Here is a 16134-nt window from a genome sequence, read left to right on the forward strand (position 1 = left end):
AACTCCTCTAGTTTTGCGACTGTTTTTTAGGAACGAATAAAATGAAAAAATAAAATTCAATGCGAAAGCAACAAAACATTTATCATATGCTAGATAAAGTACACAAAAGTTTTTATTTAAAACTAAAATACACAATCTATTAAAAAATACGTTTAATTAGTAAATGCAACCGACGGCCAACCGTATCATTGATATATTCATTCCGACACATTTCGAAGAAACTATTTTTTATTACATTCAGTTCTTGCACCCATTATTATAAAAGGCACGTGATAATACTGTCATCACTGATTACTTTACAAGTTGTTCAGTATGCTGTATACTAGGGCTATGCAGGTATAATACACAAGATTCGACTTACAATGAATTGGGTTAGGCACAACATTTCAATCACTAAACAAAAAAGAAAAAAATACGTTAGAAAAAAAACACATATCAAAATATATTCGAGCTAAAAATCAATAAATTAATTTCATTGTTAGTTACTGTCATTTTCATGTTTTCAAGTATTTGCACCATGGGAGGAAAGTCAGATCGCTGTAACCGGAAAATTAGGCTAAATTCCAACTGGGTTAAAAATTTTGACGGTACGGGCATTTGTGTAAGCACCCGTGTGTAACAGACGAGATACAAGAAATGTATAAAACACTACCTACACTGGATCGAAGATTTGTAACACAACTACATATACATACATGACACGCATTCAATATTGATCTCGCAAAACGAAACAATAACGGTTCAGACACACTTTTGTCTAACCTTCACGTGTCCGCAGTGGGCCCAGAACGAACCACACAACATATCAGCAACGGAGTGACCCATCTCCGCGACCGACGCTCTACCGATGTTTTTTTTCAGCTGAACCTATCAGCCTTAACATTAGCATGGATGCACTGTTAGTAGCATGATGACGACATACTTATTATACGAAAGATTTTAAACGCTCAACACCAGGAAATGCACAGAATCATACTACATAATTTACATATATACTGAGCTATATATTGACTGAAAAACTTAGCATATAATAAATTTATATCGCAACATAATAATAATAATATAGAGCATGAAAATGAGTAATGACACATTTGTAGACACGAGAAAACATACGAACTCTATCATTTTAAACTTACACATATAGCTGTTGGATGCATGACTGTTTTCATTACACCTGCAAATCATTTTTATGGCAAAACAACAAACACAACATACATGCATGAACATGGAAATATATCGAAAAATAATTAACACGATTTGATGAGAAAAAATATCACGAGAACAATTTCAACACTTACAATTTTCGAGCCCTGCAAATAATTTATATATGTAGCAAAAAACAAATAATGCATGCAAGTATAGTATAATATAGGATTCAAAGACATGATTGATAAAATCTTAACAGATTAATCATGGAATAAAACTCGTTAAAAACCAATAAAACTATTAATTGAATAACTTACAGATGCTTCAGGCATGACCGTTTTCAGTACCTGTAATTCACTGCATGGTATATGGAAATACGGACACGGTGATAGAGTAAAATATGTGATACTATGTTTGCATTTAGGAACAAATAAAGCGTCGTAAACTGATAGATCGGACAGTGATTAGAGTAAAAAAATGAAGTTATGAACCTAATTTCTGTAAACACTAATGTTGATAAATGATATGACATCAATGATAATATATACAAAAAATGATGAAATATGCGATGGATCAAGGTTTTAGACACATACAAGCTAGATTACTACAGAGTAAAGACTATATGATGATAATTATGGGCCACTAAAGGCCTATTTAGACTACACGATAAGTTGTATGCAATTATCATTCTGACGAATGCAAAAGAGTGCCTATGACACAATCTTCATTCAATTTTGTACAGGTTAGAATTTAAAGTGTCACATTTATACGCGTGTTCATACGTTCACATACGCCAGGGTATGAATCGTATACGACAAATCGCATAGTGTAAATGGGCCTTAACACATTGACATACCAAGAATACACATGCAATCAAATGTAAAAATGTGATTATGCATTATACAGTGAAAAAATTGAAACTAAAAAAATGAATGCGTAGAAATCGTGGTAGATATTTGAATGCACAAATTTGTTGAAGAACCGAGTAAAATAATTCTGGTTAAAAAGAAGTTAATGAAATATAGCTTTAAAAAATTAAGATATATTTGCAAATATAGATGTAGAGGGAGGATTACAACTTATGTATGGAAATCAAAAACATAAATATGACATTTGATGATAAGCGGAGTGTTATAAAGCATACAATGAAAAATTGAATGATGGAAACAAAACAACAACTGAAGACAAAAACATGTGCAATGGAAAATATTTGCCAGATATTCATTCTTGTTTAAAAGATATCATTATCAATGTTGAACCAAAATAGACCGTTAGTAGAGCGTTCGCTTACGTCATCAGCACCAACAAGCAGATAGCTTTTCTTTATCATTTCTCGCGCACAAAACCTTACAAACTGCGATCCTCGCAAACAGAAGCCCATGTATTTGGAAATTGAACCCTTACTATAATTACCGCAAATCAATGGTTCCTTCTCTCCCTTTCTCTGGACCAATCGTTCTATCTATATATTTACTGTTTATAGCGGCAAAAACCAAGACGAATTACGTAATAGCTACTTACCTAAAGACATCATCGTTGTTGAGGTTGTCCCTGACCTTGAGGTGGACCAGGTTGATGTCCTTGAGGAGGTCCAGGTTGCTGTCCTTGCTGTTGAGGTTGTTGGGCTTGCTGTCCTGGTTGTTGCTGCTGTTGGCCGTAGGGATAGTAGTAGCCCTGTTGGCGGTAGTATTCCATCCATTGAGCAGTGTAATCAGGTTGACCACCTGAGAGAAGAGAAAATAGAGGAGCAAGTATTAGCTATTGATTGTGCCATTGGTTATAACATTGCTGATAGTTGTGTTAATGGTGGTGAACTGGTGATCAAATTATGGTGTTGATAGTGACAGAAAAGCTGCTGGTGATAATAATCGTGTGTTGATGATGACCATAATAATTACACCACTGACAATTCACACACAGTTCACTGGCTTGGTACGAGTAAATCTGGCGAATCGTTCACAAAATCAACAATCCATATTTCCCACCTTGTGCAGCGTTACCTCCGGCAGATTGTCCAGCGGCTGCTGCGGCTTGTTGTTGATACAATTGTTGATAATACATCGCCCACGCTGCGCTGTAGTCTGGCTGACCTTGAGCCCCTGATTACAAAAAAATTGCAGGTAATGTTATATTACTTTGGGCTCTTTCTCCTTCTTACACATGGTGAAGCACTCGCGTGGTAAAATATTTACAAGTATTTACCTGCTGTAGGACCAGCACCAGAGGTTGGAGCTCCCGAAGCTGCTGGGTTTGACCCTTGCTGATCGCCTGGGGGCCCCTGTGATTAAAGAAATCAATCTGCTTAAGGAGGTTATGAATCTTTGTTTGCATAAATTACGACTCAATATGAAATTGTTTGATGTACAGAGTTGCAATTGTCTGGAGTTATCAGGTCCAGTTGTTATAAAGAACAGCTGGAGGGATATTTTCTCCACTTCCTCTAGGAAATCTCGTAACTTTAAAAACACTTGTTAAAAAAGCCTTCAAAGCTCGGTAGAGTTTCCAAACGAAAGAAAGGTTGATTAAAATTTCCCTAACTGTCAGTGCAACACGATCGAAAGTTACCCTAAGCTGGAGTTGCAGGAGAATCTCTGGACGATATGAACCAGCCCAAAGTTTGACTTTAACTGATAAATTTTCATTCTATTAGATTTGCACCCGTTCAATTGGTTCTGTCCATCACTATGGAATTCAATAAACCGTGATGTAACTTACACCCTGTTGTTGCGGTTGTCCATAATTATTTTGAGCTTGCCCGTATGGGTTTTGTTGTTGACCATACTGTTGATAGGGATAGCCTTGCCAACTTTGTTGGTTCTGTTGTTGATTCTGTTGGTAACCTCCTTGGTTATAATCACTACAGACAAACAAAAAACATATGTAGAAACAAGGGGGATTTTCACACTTTGTTTCACAAGAATGATTTCAACACAGCCAATTTTTCATATAAAACCACATGCTAAATTTCGTAGAGTAATGAAAAATCATATCAGTTATTTATTTGAGAGTCTTTAGATTGTCGTTATCAGCCGCGGCCTTCGGCTTAACACACAGCAATCTCAGGGCTTGATAATTCCTCAAATACTGCTCAACCTTATTCAATAATTGATTACTACGGCACAACCAGTTCTCCCCCCCCCCACAAGAAATTTTGAAAATAAAGAATAAACGACGAAGTTGTCTATTGCAAGAACGATCTTTCTTAGAAAATATTAAATATAACTGACATACTTTTGTCCGTGATTTTGACCATACCCTCCGCCCTAAAAGGTAAGCGTACATTAAAATACTCCTTAATGCGATATAAATGCATGTGAAATTTTGGTACGAAAAACCCCATGGAAAAACTAAAAAACCCCCGAGTAGGATGTGAACTTATCTCACTTACACCATCACCAGTTTTTTCACGAATCATATTCTGTGCTTGTTGAATTTGTTGTTCAGTGCCTGGAAGATACAGTTAGTTAATAAACTTTCAATCTTTAACAACGTGTATATCGTATCAAAGAAGTTAAAAACAAACCTCGAATAGTGAATAACCGCTTTGGTCCATTTTCAGGAATATTTCTATTGAGCTCAACATGTGCCCCAGAGGCCTGGTTGATCTGTCGAATGGTTTCTCCACCTTCAAGAGAGTCAAAATACATGTAGAGCAAGAAAATATTTCAGAAGCACATTTTAGAAGTGAACAAGTCATGATGTGACATTGTATTGCAACACAACTCTAGTGGTGAAAATAACAAGGAAAACAAATTTGGAAGATGTTTTCACCTTTTCCAATGACAAGTCCACATTTAGCTGCAGGAACTGGAAAATCGACTTTTCTGACTCCAGGACCACTTGGTATTGGAGGTCCTCCTCTTGAACCACCGGACCTCTGTCGTGACTACATTTGAAAAAAATATTGGAAAAATAAGGGGAATGGATAATAAATAAGGGGGTAATCAAGTGAAAGGACCTTTCCGTAGTGATTGATGTCTAAGTCAAAGGTTAGAGACGCTGTGACGGCAAATGTTCCATACAGATCTTCTGACAGATCGTATTATTTGTAATGTACGGAGCTGTTTTGGCAAGCTGTTACTGTATGGGACAACCTGCGGGACCATTTCCGTTTCATCTTGGAAAATTCCCAATGTTCTCTCTAGCATTCAATTAGCTAGCGACACTGACATAAATTTTCCACACTAGCGACACTGACATAAATCTCAAAGTACGAGTCGCATGTTATGTTGTAAACAGGATAATGAAATATCTATACCCAACCAGTGGCACTTTTGGTATCAAGCACGTTTAGCTTAAACGGTGGATAAATCAAAATTAAAAAATGCTCTTAGATCTCTCTTGAATGACTCAACTTGAATATTATGCTCTGAATATGTAGTTTTAAACAGTATCTTTGTTTTAAGGTTAAAAACATTTAGTTTTCTTGTTGAATAAAACGATAGACTTGCTTTCTATTTTGAACTTAACCACCGTTTAAGCTAAACGGGCTTGATACAACCGGCCCCGGGGAATCAGTAAACAGAAAGATGCTAAGACTTACTTGTTCAACGATTTCGTTGATCATTTGCGATGCTCTTTGAACTTGCTCAGGAGGACCTTGTATCGTTGCTACCCTTGTCGGTGAGCTGGCATCATCTAGAAACAGGATTTAAGGATTTACCCATCAAACTGTAGGTAAAACAAAGCTGACCACAGAGACATGTATGTCGAGATATATTACCAGGCTTGAACTGAATCCTCGCTCCTGTTTCACTCTGTAATCGTTTGATTGTATCACCATTCTTGCCGATGATAAACCCAACACTTTCTTTGGGAACTGGGATCTAATAATTAGGATTAGAATTTTACACGAGACCAGATTGTGTGGAAAGTTGCAGGTAAAGATTATCCGCTTAGCCCGGCACCTACACGGACCCCAAGAAAACCAACCCAAAAAATTTCCAGAACCCATGAAATCCTTTTACAATTTTAAATGCTTTGTAAGCAAGTTGTGTTTTACACGACTTCTATCTTGCATATCGTTCAGAATACCTCGTTCTGGGCACCAAAATTTCGCGGGTTTTGACCGAACTGTCCTCCTCCGATGGGTGTACCATATTCATTTGTTTGTTTGCCCATGAAATCTGAGCCTTTTTGTTGGATCTGCTCAAGTTCTTTTTCCGTAAGCAAGTCCAACACCAAGTCTTTCCCTCGCTGCAAAATAACAGTGTACAATTGAAAAATTCCTCTATGATAGTTCTTACACACCAGTTTGATAGACACTATCTATCAAATTTGCCAACACTACTCACTTGGCACCTTGACTGTTCACCAGTTATTCTGAGTGGTTTTTCAGGAGCACTTAACCAGGGACCATCTTGCACCATAACCATCTTACATTGAGCTCGTTCCTACAGGCCAAAATATGTTTAAACACATTTTCTTTGTACAGTGAGTTCCCCTTTTAATAAAACAGTTCTTATGCTCTGTGATCGGGATCATAAAATCGTAAAAATTCAGGGCCAATTTTATCTATTGGGACAGTCATAAAATATGAGATGCTTCAAGGGGTGGGGAGGTGTAGTCTTGTTAGGTGATGCAAGGTGACCCATGACAAAGGTTAAAACAATTGCCTTTTTTTATGCAAAAAAACCCTCTCACAACATGTTTTTAATTCTTGTTAATCACATTGCAGTATAATTTTGTTTTCAATTTCACCTGAACAAATTTGCCTTGTCAAAGTATTGTGTGTTGAAGGTACTGATCTAATAGTTTATCATGAAATCAGTGGTCATATGGTTCAGCATCATGCAATTTTCAAGAGGTATATTAGAATTGACACACAACATTGCAGAAGTAGCTATGCACGGGTGTCATAAAAAGGCTAAAACCAGGCATCACATATTTTGTGAACAACCAATGATTAGTGCATATTTCATTTTAAATATTTCATTACTATTAAAGCTCAAGATTTTCTCATACTATATATAGACCTCCAACATCACTGCCTTATCATGAAATCCATGGAAACAGATGACAATCTAACCTGCAGGTTTTTAATTGTTTCACCACCTTTGCCTATAAAATAAATATATATTGTTTTTAGCTGAATACAAAATCTTCAAAATGGGTACTCACAATTCACAAAAACTTAAAGATATGCGAATTTCCTGTGCTGACAGACTGTGCCTACCAATAATCAATCCAACTTTTGAAGCTGGAATCATAACTTCCATTAATGATTCTCCAGGGGCAATTGTTGGTACAGACATCTAGCAAACAAAAACAATGGTTATGACACACATGAAAATTCTTCTTTTAAATTATGTTATATAAAAATATTAACTAACCAAGGACTCTGGAACTTTGCCATCTTCGCAAATTTTGAGGATCAAATTTTTGGCTTTTCTTAAAAATGTATATGCAACAATAATTAGGAACTAGGAATTTATCAGACATTATTGTTTTATTATGTTATGAAATAGGTTGCTACCATGTTCAGACATATGATGGTGAAAGCATCATGTACTTACTCCACAGCTTCAGGGTTACCAGAGATTGTGACAGCACGATCTGGAGGGGGCATTGCTCCAGGAGGTGGATCTATAATAAAGTGTACTAATTTTCAATACTAATTTTTTGGTTTGGCATATTTTAAAAACAACAAAGATTGACTTTTACCTGGAGCAACTTGAACTCTTGCACCAGTTTCGGACTGAAGTTTATTGATCTGTTCACCACCTTTTCCAATAACTACATAGAATAGTTAAACAGTGGTTAGTGCATATGACCATTAGTAATCAGGTCATGTTCCCTGGTTACAGCCTAGCAATATAGGCATTAATTTACAGTGCTTATTATTTACAATCAAGGAAGACTATTTTAGTACTAAGCTTAGAATGATTTTTGTTATGATTTGAATTTTTGATCTTAAGTGACTCTATCCTCCCAAAGTTGAACAAGATTAAAGGAATATTAAAATTGATTGAATGCAAGATCTTACTGAAACTTGAACCAGATAAAATAAATTAAATATTGCTTCATATCTCTTAAGGAATCTATAATTAGGGGTCTATAATTGTCATAATTATAATAACCAGGGGAACATCCTACCAATTAAAACTGTGGACTTGCTTTGTGGAAACGAGGGTGTCAAATTACTTACTTAGCCCAACATATTTGTTAGGAATTTTTAAATCTTCAACAGGCATTGATTGTAATCCAGCTCTACAAAGATTGAAAATATTTCACCAAATTATTACCATCTCATAGTTAGGTAATCAACTTTATCTAAATATATAAAACAAAATGTTTTTTCTTTTTCCCTGGATGGAATCCGGCAAGTTTCTGTCTGATTCCATCCAGACACCCACTGCTATGCTTCTTTCCGATACATGTATTGCAGAACGCTCTGCTGAAAATAGCTCTGGTGTAGGAATTACGTCAAAGCAACTAACCTTTGTGCAATATTTGCAGCAACTTGCATCGCTATTGCCTTTGCATCGATAACAATATCATTAGAGCCTTAAATTTAATTAAAAAAAAATGAATTAAAAACTCAACAAAAGATTTTTCATGGTAATATTACTATGTAAAGTATTATATTAGTAATAGTATTGCAACTGTATTCATTGGTGCTATACCTTGCATGAGAGGTTTTTTTGCTGCTGGTTCACCACCTAATATTAAGAAAGAGGTTATATTCTTGCTGTTATTGTCTTGTAATTTCCCTTAGGACTAGACCATTTGGGAAAGAACATATTAAAAGGACAGCATCATCCAGTGCTCTGGGTAATAAAATGTTAAAGAGATATAGAATTGAGAAAAATTTGTCACAGAAACTTTAATAATGCCATTGACCTCTAGAAGACGACAATCAAATTTCAATTTTTACAAAATACAAATTACTTACCAGAAGAAGCTTCTAAGGGCCTTTTAGCTGCAAAAGGAATACAGAAACAACATATAATTCAGCAAAAAACGTATAATACTAAAAGAGATAACCTTTTTATATGTCCATCTAGAAATAATTTGGTATTAGATGTAATTCATACCTGACTCGCCACTACTAGCAGCTGCGGCCGAACCCATTCTGGCGGCGATCTATAGTTAAAATTTCACATGAGGACACATGAAAACCCACCAAATCTTTATAGGAGGCTTCTACGCATATCTATCTTACCTCTTTGGCTCTTTTTAAGGCATCTGCGAAAGCAGCATTTGTGTCAGCAGGTTTTGCAGGAGGAGGAATTGCATTTCCAAAGGAGGCCATTTTGAAATTTATCACATGTGCGAGTGGCAAATACAGTGAACGAAAACGAATGACGGTTTGCTGTGCATGACGGGACAAATGTTAGAGAAAACTGGAGATTGGAGAAAGCCCACAGTTCAGACGCTGCCCACACCTTCGAACACTTCCGGACACTGCTCTGCGACCCTACTAAATGTACTAGGGTACCCATAGGGTAGGGAGTGCTGCCTGTGAGTAAGCCGTAGTCGTCATGCAATGAAAACATTAAACTTTTAGAAGAACAGAAATCACAACCACCGTAAATTTTTTTATGTTCAAGAAGAGATTGAAAATATAAAATATAGTACAAAGTGCTTAGCCTCAGCTTATTATCATTATTTAAGGAAAATGACAGAAACAATATTGTTCCAGAACAGAAATGTTCTACGAAACCTATCAATAATTTGTTTTTTATGCAACGGAGCCCCCAACAGAACTTAAATTTGTCAATTATGTTTTTAAATCGCTCGATATAGTTATTAAAACGTTATGAAAATGTTGTTTCTGTTAAACGCAATTCTTCCGTGTCAATCATCTTTTGCTGTGACGGATACGACGAATCCAATGAGATACAAAAACACACATGAAATAAACTTTTGATGATCTAGTGAGTGTCTTAACAAGACACAAAAATGAGGCGCAAATACAGCACCAAAACAGAAGAGTCAGCAACTGATGACAGATGACTGACAAAAATGCAAAAATCAATGCATTCAATTACTGGTGCAACTGAGAACAAAGACTCGATTATATAACAAGAGTTGAAGCCTCGCCTTCGGACCAAAATATCAACCTGGAAAATAAAAATGAACAGTTAATAAACGCCGCGCGCTAAACAAACAAAACAGACGCAATTTTTAATGATACATTCAATGATCGCTCAAATAAATGCACTACCCCAGTATTTAAGTCATAATTCGGCATAAAAGGCTAAAAGCCTATAGTGAAGTATATCGTTTAACAATATGAATAAAATATCGAATAAATAGGAACTCGACAGTAAAAAAACTCACCAAAATACCTTATACCTCTAATACTTCGCAGTACTATAATATGTAGCCAAAACGTAGAATTACGTAAATTTCATCTTCTGTCTACAATATCAACCTATGAAATATAAAAGAACAGTTAGATATGAATAAAACATTGAATAAATATGAACTTAATTACAAAAAACTCACCGAAATAGTTTTCCTTCTTCGAAAAAAATTCGCCAAAGTTTATGCAGCCAACACGTGGAATGGTATAACCTGACACCGAACTCCAACATGCAATGCGTCAAAAATTTTCACCGCAGGTGACAAGAGTATTATGTTTCGTTTATATTGAAAATCTACTGGCGCCCTAATACGCTAATACAATGTTCCAAAGCACGTTTTCACCTTTATTCACAATATAAATTAACATACCATACACGTGGTATCACGCACCGCACCGCGCAAGGTGAAAATCGTAGCCCTCCCCAAAATACATGAAAGAATTTCACAAACGTGTAACAATAAGGTCGTCAAATTGCTGTATCACGCACCGCACCGCGCAAGGTAAAAATCGTAGCCCTCCCCAAAATACATGAAAGAATCTCACAAACGTGTAACAATAAGATCGTCAAATTGCTGTTCGCCTGCTAAAATACAAAAGAAATATCCTACATTGTGTTCAGGTGAATGTAAATTATTTCTCTCTCACGCTACATAACATATGCTCGCAGCGTGTCAACTATGGCCGGAACTTAAATTCAGCCACCCCCAAAATAAAATATGTTCCTCCATCCCTGCCACTGGTACCGTCATGCAATGCGCCAAAGACAAATTTTGATTTGCGCCCCCATTTCTAAATTAGGATCTGCTGCCTTGCTCGCTCGCTTCAGGCTCGCTCGCTGCGGCAGCAATTAATGTAACTCATCCTATTCCCAAGAATGTTTCTAACCATATGGTTTCTCCCCTTGCCGGCGATTTAGGCTAGGGTTTCACGTTTCCTAAGGTTATGTTTTCGCTGTGTCTGAAACTCTGAAAGTATTTCATTCGTGTGTTTAAGATGGATTTTGCGAAATTTTCTTTTTCTTGCGCTTTTGTGAAGTGATAAAGTTTACTCAAAATAGGGACCTATTAAGTACCAACTAAATACAACTCGGTCCGCCAACACAAGCTCGTTAAAGTTCCTTGCAAATTAGAGTTCATCTTGAATTTCACGACGAGTTTTTTATGTAAACTGCTTTTGCGTTCTCCATGTAACGGTTAACGGTGACTAGGGCCATAGGCAGCCCAAATATGCGTGATAATTTGGACGCGAAAATTTTTTCGGGTAATTACAGGAGCTTCCTAACTTATGTAATTATCACGGCGCCCCCAGTGAGCTCTATAGTCCTGGGGCCGGTTGTATGAAAGCCGGATAGCGCTATCCACCGGATAGTGTTTTTTTCAATTGCTTCAAAATCGCCCGTTATTTGCTACAACTTTGATTAAATCTTAGTATTCCTAAATTGAAGATCCTCTTTAATAATTGTTGCTTTCAAGCTGAAATTTTATCCCTTTTCGAGCATTTTTAGAACGGTTGAAAAAATCACTATTCCGTGGATAGCGCTATCCGGCTTTGATACAACCGGCCCCTGGTAATTATACATTATTTGCCAGACTTTGCTCTAACAAGCTAAAGCCCTGTGGTCAAACGAGAATGAGAGTTGATGAGAGTTGCAACTCTCGCTACTACGTTCATGTACTTTCATACACTCTCATCAACTCAAACTGCGAGCTGCAAAACAGCTAGCAGTTTGCATTTTGTAGTAGCAGGCTCAGCAAAAAATACAGTCAACTCTCCAACTCTCATCAACTTTCTCATTACTTTTTCCGGGGGGGGATAATGGTTTGAAGCATTCTTAACTTTATAAAAGATGGCAGACAACGGGGACTGGTGTTTGATCGAAAGCGACCCTGGCGTTTTTACAGAATTAATTCGAGGATTTGGTTAGTCATATGATCAGTATTAATCAACAAATATTTTTCGTCCTCATTACCCTGTAATTTTTCACATTAAAGTGCCAATGTAAAAGCGCGCGCCCTTTTTTTGTTTAAACTAGGCTGTACTGGTTATCAAGTTGAAGAGTTATATACACTGGACGAAAATGCATTTAAAAGTCTACGGTTTGTCGACACAGATTCAACAATTTGTCAGATGCCACGCACTGTTGACATCAAGTCACAGAGTCCGTTTCTTTGTAAAGCAACGAAAAGATCCAAAGTTTCTTCTTGTCCTCTTTGTCTTCTCTAGACCTTTCTCTCCCATAATGATGTCATGCAGGGAAAGTCTGATGTTTCAAAAAGTTTGATTGGCTCATTAGTTTTGCACAGCCAATGAAATTTTGTGTGACATTTGCATCATTATGAGAAAGGCCAATAGTTACAGGCAGGGCAATGGTGCATTGAATGTTATTCCTTAATATTTCCAAACACAGGAGAAGTATTGTACCACCAGTCTATCATTTTTGTTTCAGACCAGTTCATGGCTTGATATTTTTATTTAAATGGAAAGCTGGTGATGAACCATCTGGCCCAATTGTTAAAGATAGTCGTTTAGACAACATTTTCTTTGCCAAACAGGTCAAGATTATGATATGAATATTTAAATATTTGAAGGTTCTGTATGGTAACCTTGTCTGAAGTACTTATGTCATTAACAACTCTAATAACTTAAAAACACCATTTTTATTTTGGCCATTTTCTGGGTACATAATATACTTACAATAGGTGTGATATAATTTAGGTAATCAGTAATGCTTGTGCAACTCAAGCCATTCTAAGTATTCTTTTGAATACACAACATCCTGATGTGGATTTGGGACCAATTCTTACTGAATTTAGGGAATTTTCTGCTTCATTTGATGCCAATGTATGTATTGTATATGTGCTTTCAACATTGCATTAATACCAGACATATTGTAAGTAATTTGGCTTCAACTTACTCAATTTGTTCCTCGTGTTTGTAGCTTAAAGGCTTAACTTTGACCAACAGCAATGCCATTAGACAAGTCCACAACAGTTTTTCAAGGTAGTAATTAACTATTTCTTTCCAATGTCATAGCACTGCTTGCAGGATAGGTAGTAATTTGTTACATTTGTGCTGATGACCAAGAGGAGCTAATCACTGAGCTACATTATAATACCTGGAGGAAGTGCTCCACCATATAGTGTAGCCAAAAAGATGGAAGACAAAGTTAGTGAAATAGGAGGAGCAAGTCCCCCAGGAATTAGAATATTGCTCAGTGGAGCTAATTGGAACTCTACCCCAAGGCCCAGCCTCAAGCTTTGGTGAAACTCACTTTTTGCATTGAAGAAAAACCATCATCTTTGCAATTCTTGGGCAGTCCCTTATCACTAACGTACACTACAGTTGCTGCACCTTTAGTTTGGTAGTGATCTATTACTTATTAGTAACGTCAGAGTTAGCCTAATACCAGTTGATAAGGCTAAAAAGTACAATGTCTCTTGAAGTCACTGAATGTCTTTCCCAGGCAACAAGTATTCGAAATTGATGGAATACAACCAAAGAAGGACGAAGATGTGTTTCATTTCATTGCCTATGTTCCAGTGAACAACAGACTGTATGAATTGGATGGATTACGTGAAGGTCCTATAGATTTAGGACCCTGCACTTCTGATACCTGGCTAAATGAAGTCAAACCAGTTATAGAAAGACGTATTCAGAAGTATGTAGAAAACACACATACACACTTAACCTTTAGATCTGCCTGTAGACACCATAGTCAATTGCCACATAGTCGTTGCTACTGAACTCAGCCGAACGATATAAATTGTGTCCATAACCTATAGATATCTGTTCATCATCTTCAGATATTCATCAGAAGAAATTCATTTTAACCTTATGGCTGTCGTGTCGGACAGAAAACAAGCCTTTCTTAAAGAAATTGAAGCCCTTAATCACCAGAAGAGACAACTCCTTGAACAGGTGACCACATTCTGTTTCTTTCAAGAAAATATGAGAACACCTCTCCAGACACATGTACACTTCTCGATAAATCTGCTGTTTATATTTATCCCTAATCTACAACTTCGGCACCTCTCGCTCTGTTTATCCAAGTTTATCCCATTATAGCTACCTAATAGCGATATTTCGTGCAAAAGATAAATGCCGTTGGTCACATGGTTCGACGAGCTACTCGTTTTCTCGGAAAATGTCGCGGAGATAAATATGGATCGGGAAACAGTTGCATACATTCGACGTTTTTGTTAGAATTGTCATTTTTTATATTTTTCGTTTAGCACAGTTGTTATCGATGCTTTCCATTTAAGTCGTAATTGTCGTGGGTGTGTTCAGTTGTATCTAGTTGTATAGAACCGTCCGAATTGAATAAATGAAGACGAGGAAAAGGACTTGCTCGCGATAATTACGACATAATGGAAACCATACCTCGTGAAAAGCCTTGCACCAAAGAGACAGAGACAAATTTGTGCAGAATACATGCATGGGAATATACTTCTTTAGGCCGATTTCCACGAGGCGAATTTGTTCGCGAGAACAAGCAATTAACGAACGTGATTGGCCTGTGATGTAGTCAGTGTTTTTTTGAATGCCAATCAAATTACTTCTTTCTCAGTTCGCCTAGTGGAAATCAGCTTTTATGTGCGCTTGAAATGTTCAAAACAGTATTATATGCATGCTTTTTATTTCAAATTACAGGGAGCAGAATCAATGGAGATAGACAGCACAACAAGCCTTCAAAATATTGAAGCAAACATCGCAAAATATCAAGGTCTAGTTGCCGCCGAGGATGATAAAATGCTTCGCTACAAAGTACGGGACAATCTTTTAAGCAGAATTTTCACATTAATAACTATACAGTCAAAGGTTTACAGAACAGGGAAAACATGATGCAGTACTAACACATCAAAACCCAAACAATGCTCGTTTTCGATCCTCACGTCACCAATCATTCCGGAGGGTGTGGGAAAGGTGTAAATATTTTTTCGCTTTGTTCCACAAGAACAAGGCTATGCATGGAAACACTCGTGACATGATTATTAAAGGAAGGTCATTTTATGTATTAGCCCTGTTTATGTAATATTAGTGGAGCTTTTGGTAAACCACAATATAGGAAATAGCGCAACTCGATCATAGAATATAACCCGCTCACTTAATTTTTCAAGGTTGAAAATGTGCGTAGAAAACACAACTACCTTCCTCTTATCGTTGAGTTACTAAAAGTGCTTGGCAAAGAAGGAAAACTTGTAGCTTTGGTGGAGAAGGTATGGCTGTTAAAAAATTACACCCATGCAGACTATGGTACAATATACCTCCGCAAGCAAATAAGGCATGTTTCAGATGTCGAACTTTTCATTCGCCGAACCTAATGCAAGGTTTTTGTTCATTTGCATTTAATTCGGCAAATGAAAAGTTTGACGTCTGAAACGGGACTAAGTGTTCTCAGGGGAAAGGCAAGTTTCTTATTTTAATTCAAGCCAATTGTAATCAGTTTGCCTTGCGTTGTTATAACTAAAGGGGTAAATTAGTATTTTTTAACCTTCTCATGCACTTAGTCAATATAACGTACATGGAGCAAATATTCAATTTTTCAGGCACGACAGGCCAAACCAAAGAAACTTGTCCAGGAAGAACTATGAAATATTTTATTGACGTGCATCTTATAAAATATCTTATAGATATTGTGTAAATTGTTTAATATAGTAATTGCTTAATATTAATAA

General features: G+C 36.7%; 2 protein-coding genes across 2 annotated transcripts; one reads left to right on the forward strand and one right to left on the reverse strand.

Annotated features, from left to right (window-relative positions):
• Positions 1-94: 94 nt before the first annotated feature.
• Positions 95-9434, reverse strand: LOC114530277 (far upstream element-binding protein 3-like). Its single transcript, XM_028551879.1, has 24 exons — positions 9311-9434; positions 9183-9231; positions 9041-9067; positions 8772-8807; positions 8586-8652; positions 8294-8355; positions 7810-7881; positions 7662-7731; positions 7479-7536; positions 7322-7400; positions 7175-7206; positions 6441-6539; positions 6181-6342; positions 5870-5972; positions 5690-5784; positions 4918-5032; positions 4670-4771; positions 4535-4593; positions 4378-4409; positions 3862-4003; positions 3349-3424; positions 3132-3245; positions 2668-2870; positions 95-393 (listed from the first exon to the last, which is right to left on the reverse strand). Exons 1-23 carry the CDS (start codon positions 9398-9400, stop codon positions 2677-2679), a joined length of 1935 nt encoding a protein of 644 aa, XP_028407680.1. The 5' UTR covers positions 9401-9434; the 3' UTR covers positions 95-393; positions 2668-2676.
• Positions 9435-12285: 2851 nt separating this feature from the next.
• On the forward strand, positions 12286-16117 carry LOC114530334 (ubiquitin carboxyl-terminal hydrolase isozyme L5-like). Its single transcript, XM_028551946.1, has 10 exons — positions 12286-12378; positions 12492-12555; positions 12906-13011; positions 13175-13300; positions 13398-13459; positions 13923-14117; positions 14263-14377; positions 15110-15223; positions 15577-15675; positions 16006-16117. Exons 1-10 carry the CDS (start codon positions 12306-12308, stop codon positions 16048-16050), a joined length of 999 nt encoding a protein of 332 aa, XP_028407747.1. The 5' UTR covers positions 12286-12305; the 3' UTR covers positions 16051-16117.
• Positions 16118-16134: the final 17 nt, after the last annotated feature.

The sequence above is a fragment of the Dendronephthya gigantea genome, unplaced genomic scaffold, assembly GCF_004324835.1.
Source record: "Dendronephthya gigantea isolate DGI-Jeju-01 unplaced genomic scaffold, DenGig_1.0 000061F, whole genome shotgun sequence".
Lineage (NCBI taxonomy): Eukaryota > Metazoa > Cnidaria > Anthozoa > Malacalcyonacea > Nephtheidae > Dendronephthya > Dendronephthya gigantea.